Here is a 5,472-nt window from a genome sequence, read left to right on the forward strand (position 1 = left end):
TACAGTTTCAGTGATGCAGTTTTAAAACTGGAGGAGATAGTTGTGTTGGAAAAAGCATACACCTAGCAACTGCAATTCCTGCTAAAAAAAAGATGTGTGCTGAGAGGATACAAAGGTTGGTGGTATCACTTTTGAGTTCAAGTAATACTGAATCAACATGTTATGGAGGCACATCACTCCCAAAAAGCACCTAGCACAAAGCCTCAATAAAGAAATAAGGAGCTCAGCAACAACTGTTTCAGTCCAATAACTCTCTTCAATCACCACACGAAAAGTGGCAGTACAGATACAGGCAGTTAAGAAAGATAGAAGCTATGTAAACAAATGGCAAACACATTTGAGACTAGCTATGTGCAGGCAGTAAACTACAGAAAAAAAATGTGAAGTCTCAGTAACTGGCAGAACAGATCTCGAAGGGTAAAACACAACCAAAACATTTCTACAGGAGGGCACAGTTTGTTCCTAAAGGATGAAAAAGCATGGTGCTGTACTATGCATCAAGAATGTGTAAAACCCTGTGATCCAGATTATAGGCAGGCAGATGGAAATCTCTGGATAACAGCAGACCATTAAAAATAGGAAGACAAACTACGAAAGCCCTGTTTTTGAAAATAATGTCATGTCTGGGCAGGGCTTTTTTATTTCTTTTTAACAGGAGGATAAGAATCTAGATAGAGACATAGCTGTTTGTCCTGCTGTATTTCTAATTAGTTAGAAAGATGTTTCCTAGAAGTTTGAAAATGTAAAGGTAGAAGATAATTTGGGCAACAGTACTCACAAAACATTCAATTTACGATTCTTGTAACAGCAGAATGAAAGCAATGAATTTCAAGAAAGAGATCCCTTGGGAAACAGGGTAAAGTGAAGGTAAGGAGATCTTTAATCATATTGTTAATTTTTCCAGCAAGAACACTCCAATTTTGTAGAAACAAAAAAAAAGCAAGGAACAAATAGAAAGAGCTATTAAAGAAAATAAAGCGAATATGTTTATACTTGCGTTATTTGTACACAATTGATCAAAGAAACAATCCACAACACTACAAGGATGGAAAGCTATTTTCTTGAAGTACTTTTGCACTACTTCTGTGCATAGCTAAAAATGAGCTGCAATCAGATGGAAAACACAATACCATTGACAAAAAGGATGTTATTTCTGTGAGATGTACACCCACAAAGATGCTCAGAAAGACAACGGCAGCAGAGGGAGCCCAAATAATACCCTGCCGGGTATATTATTATAATACTCCCAGACCCACCACAGAAGCCATCAGCCAAAGGCTGATCTGCACAAGCCCAGAGGAGCACAGGGGCACATAATGGCAGGCAGGAACTCAAATCAAGGCCTCCCAAGGAACATTCATCAGCTGTTGTTTCATGTTGGAGAAACTAAGCTGAATGTTAGTAAAAATATCAGTGATTAACAGATGTGCCTTGTTTACTGAAAAGTTCTTTAGTGACCACATTATCCTCATAGCTACTTCACACAAAAAAAGGCGGGTGGGGGGGGAAGCTGAAATTCCAACTTCCCTGTGCAATTACAGTCACAGATTTTTAGAAGATTACACACATTCATGTTACTGTTAAAGTATGTGGAAGCTGACACTAAGTACAAGGATTATTTTCAAGAAGGCATGATACTAAATTTTACACAAAGGTATTCCAACAAAAGGTAGTAAACTCACAGAATCAATCGAGCCAAGAATTAGGGCAAAAGGGTAGACAGCAATCATTTCACAGCCTTGAACTCAAAGCTGCCTTCATCTAGTTAATGCAAAGTACAACTACAGAAGTATAAAATTTACTAGGTCAAGCGTTAAGCCACGAACAAGAGAAGATCAAAACAAGAGCACTATACTGTTCATTTACTTTATTCTAAGTACTTCAAATGTGTGCTCCAGATTTCTAATCTGCAGATACATTGTTAGCACAGTTGTAACACAGTTCATTGAACTGAAGGACCAAAACATGTTAAATGATGGAACAGGTTAGTATGGAACTATGTAAACCCTAAGAACATCTGAAATTATCAAATGACTGTATTTTCACATTTCGCAGAGTTGTGGATTGTAAACCTGCTACCTCCAGAAATACCAGTACTTCAAAATAAAAACTTACAATCTCACCTTTAGGCAACCCACACAGAATCAAGGAATGAAGAGAATCAGTGGCTTTTGGGAAAGAAGGAAAAACTAAGCACTTAAAACAGTTATTTCAGGGGTTACACACCTGAAAATACAACAGTTCTTTTGCACCCTCAGATCAATGCAAATTTAACTTTAAAATACAACGGGATTGAAAAAGGAAAATAAGAATGAGAAAAACAGGACTGGTAAAGACTTCTAGTGGTAGCCTAATACCATTCTGCTTCAAGTCATGATTCATTACATCTGAATAATTCTCCTAACACATTCTTCAAGACTGGTAATGAAAGAGATTCCAAAAGATTTCAGTTTTTCTTGTTATGTGTTTATTCAGAACTTATAAGCAATGACAGGTCTAAACAATAGGGGGTCTAAATTATTCTAGCCTGCATAGAAATATACAGAAAAAAATATAGTATCTTCTTCTGAATGACCTTTATGTACTTGAAGACTGTGATCTCCTCTGTAAACTGGTCAAAATCCTTAATTTACTCCCAAAGCCCATGAGTGTTTTGCAAAAGGATGACAGCTAACCAATTTCATTATTTATATCATCATCACTGAGATTTGAATATGTCACCAGTTTCACATCAGTTAAGTAACATTTATTTATAAAACTGGATGAAAAACATCTGCAGTCCTTTAAAAAAATTTAATGTATGCCATTGATTAATAAAACCCTTAATAATCCAGTATTTTTTATTTCCTCCAACAGCTTCACCCCTGAATAATATTAAGTTACAACACTGTACCATATAAGGTAGCAAAGGTGGATGTTTCAGATGATGGAAGCATGGAAAAATTATCCTATATGGGAAAATTAAATGCATCCAGAAATTGGTGCCAAGGAGTGAAGCTTGGTGGCTTAGCTTACATCCTGGATTTTAAGCATAAGCTATAAATACCCATATACACACAAAAAACATTCTGTCTGTTAACTACTCTAAGTAAAAACCTGGATTTAAAGGATATAGTTGCATACACATTCACCAGCAGTGCTCTGTACCATAACAAATACTTAACAAAAAGCATCACATATTTACCTGAAGTTTGGAAAACCTCATTCAGTAAAACTTCATTTACCATCACCGAACTGACATTTCCAACAGGATGACACCAGCTCTGATAAATAGTTTGAAGCAGAAGGGTTTGAGCTCTAGTTGCTTGAACTGTCAAATTAGGAAGTTCAAATATACATTCTGTTAGTGGGACATGAGCTCGCTTGGTCCTGTTTAAAATAGTGAGAAGAAAAAAAAGGAAAATCATTACTTTAGTGCATAAAAATAATAATATAAAAACTTAGCCACAAAACACCAGACTATAAGCAGTTAGTTTTTAAGGCTGGAGCTGTGTGCCTGTTAAATTTCTTGTTGTAAGAGGTGATTATACTTATACTGAAATTGACCCTAAATAGGACTTCTGTTACATGATTTAACTTTACATCTCCCTCCAAAACACGAGTGGAAAAAAAAAAAATCACATATTTTTTATCTAATTATCTCTTGGTTTTAAAATATTTAATAAAAGAAATGCCAAGTGCTCCCACCAAAATGAAAGCTACTCATAAAACTGTGAAGTTATTAAAAACACAGAGAAATCTGTTCAAAAATTAAATTTTCTGTAAAATCTTTATTTAAAAGCTTGCAGTGAATCACTAAATAAGGTATGTCCAGTGAGTGATCAAAAAAAAAAAACCAACCTAAAACATACAGACACTATCCATACAACAAAATACAGAGAGCCCCACATTCCATATTTCTCTTTATATCCCATATTTGGCTGACACAGAGTTCATTAAGTTATTCTAATACTTTTCAATGCCTTTACTCTTATGACTGGGGAGGAGGAACAGGCAAGGACGGGCATTGGGAGAGTAGTGCAAGGTAAAAGACACTGTTTGGAAAAAATTCTTCTGTGACAATATAGTCCACTAGCACCAAGAAGGCTCTCCCACAACTATAGTAAAGTCATTAAGTTACTTTTTCTTCTTAATACATACACTCTTACCTGAAATTAAGCAACAGATTTATTTGCCACACTCAACAAAACCTGCAAAGGTTCTTTAATATTCTCACTTTTGAGCCTTTTCCTGCAGTATATTTACATTATTATTCTTGCCCTAATCACCTCCTGCTCCATCACTGAAATGCAGCATCACTGAAATACCACTTTTTGTGATATTTAGCATTATTTCCTCTAATGTTCCCAAAATACAAGCACTGATGCACAGATAAGCTCATTCTCATTCTTGAGAATCTCCCCCATTAGAAGACTGTAGGGACAAGCCTAAAGCCACATGAAAATTAACAATATTATGTTAGTGTTCCATTGGGAATCAGAACCTCAAATGAGGGTAAGATGCTGAAGCTGCTCACTCAATCCCTTAACACAAGAAAAAAAGCATGTAAAGACATCCCCTTGAAGATACTGAACGGTTCTTTAGATGATCAAAATCAAAACCTTCACAAGCAGTCACAATATACTGCATCTCCTATCTAGCTCCACAAGAAAAATGTTCGCAGCCATATGACCTAACACACATGAGATCATACTAGCAGTAGAAGCTCTTCAGGAGGCTTCATGAATTCAGAAGCAGACCATTCCTCATGCGCAAACTTTAAAATCTGTAGCAGCATGAAGTGACACAAACTTCTGGCAATAAGAAGTAGACTTCCTTGCAAATACTGCACCTGATTGAGAAAGTGGCCCCTCACCAAGAAAACTGTGAAGAAAAAAAAGCACATTCTCACTTCTCAGACCCATGAGACCCATCATTATCATCTAGATGAAACAGAATAGCAAAATATTCTGCTTCTAAAACTTTTGGTGCGTAAGCTGGAGATAAGGCCTGTGTGACATATGAAACACGGTTCAGAAACAAGCACTGTGAACATCAGAAGACATGTATTAACTACCGTGTAGACACAGCGGTACAGCCAAAGGTAATGTCATAACTTTTAATTTGGACTTGCACATACAAGCATTCACCTTAAGTCACAAACAGATCTCCTCCCTCAATTCCTTGTCAGTACCAGAAAACAGCTTACTGAGAACCGTTTTCTCTGAAACAAGAGGAACTAATCTCATCAAGTGTTAGATAGCTACAGTATAAGCAAAAATCCATATCCAAGATGGCCATATAGAACATTTTAAGGTAAAAGGAAAGAAAACAGCACTTACATATGTAACAGAAATCCATTCATTCCAGATTTGAGGTTTAAATTAGCTGCTTTCTGCAGGTCACTATTTCTCCCCACTGTCTATAAAGGGAGATTATTATAATTATCTCAGCTGTGGATGTCTACAACATAGATCAGAGTTTCATAGACAA

At 36.2% G+C, this 5,472-nt stretch overlaps 1 protein-coding gene across 1 annotated transcript in view; it reads right to left on the reverse strand.

The window, feature by feature from the left end:
- The window catches only part of LOC104528256 (vacuolar protein sorting-associated protein 13B-like), a gene marked incomplete at both ends in the record, with an annotated part of 104,360 nt that extends 99,371 nt beyond the window's left edge, over window positions 1-4,989 (reverse strand). Inside the window, 2 exons of the mRNA XM_010172202.2 lie at window positions 3,185-3,369; window positions 4,892-4,989. Coding sequence (XP_010170504.2) covers window positions 3,185-3,369; window positions 4,892-4,989 — 283 coding nt within the window. The remainder of the gene's footprint in view (window positions 1-3,184; window positions 3,370-4,891) is intronic.
- Window positions 4,990-5,472: the final 483 nt, after the last annotated feature.

Source organism: Antrostomus carolinensis, unplaced genomic scaffold (genome assembly GCF_000700745.2).
Source record: "Antrostomus carolinensis isolate BGI_N321 unplaced genomic scaffold, ASM70074v2 scaffold15657, whole genome shotgun sequence".
Lineage (NCBI taxonomy): Eukaryota > Metazoa > Chordata > Aves > Caprimulgiformes > Caprimulgidae > Antrostomus > Antrostomus carolinensis.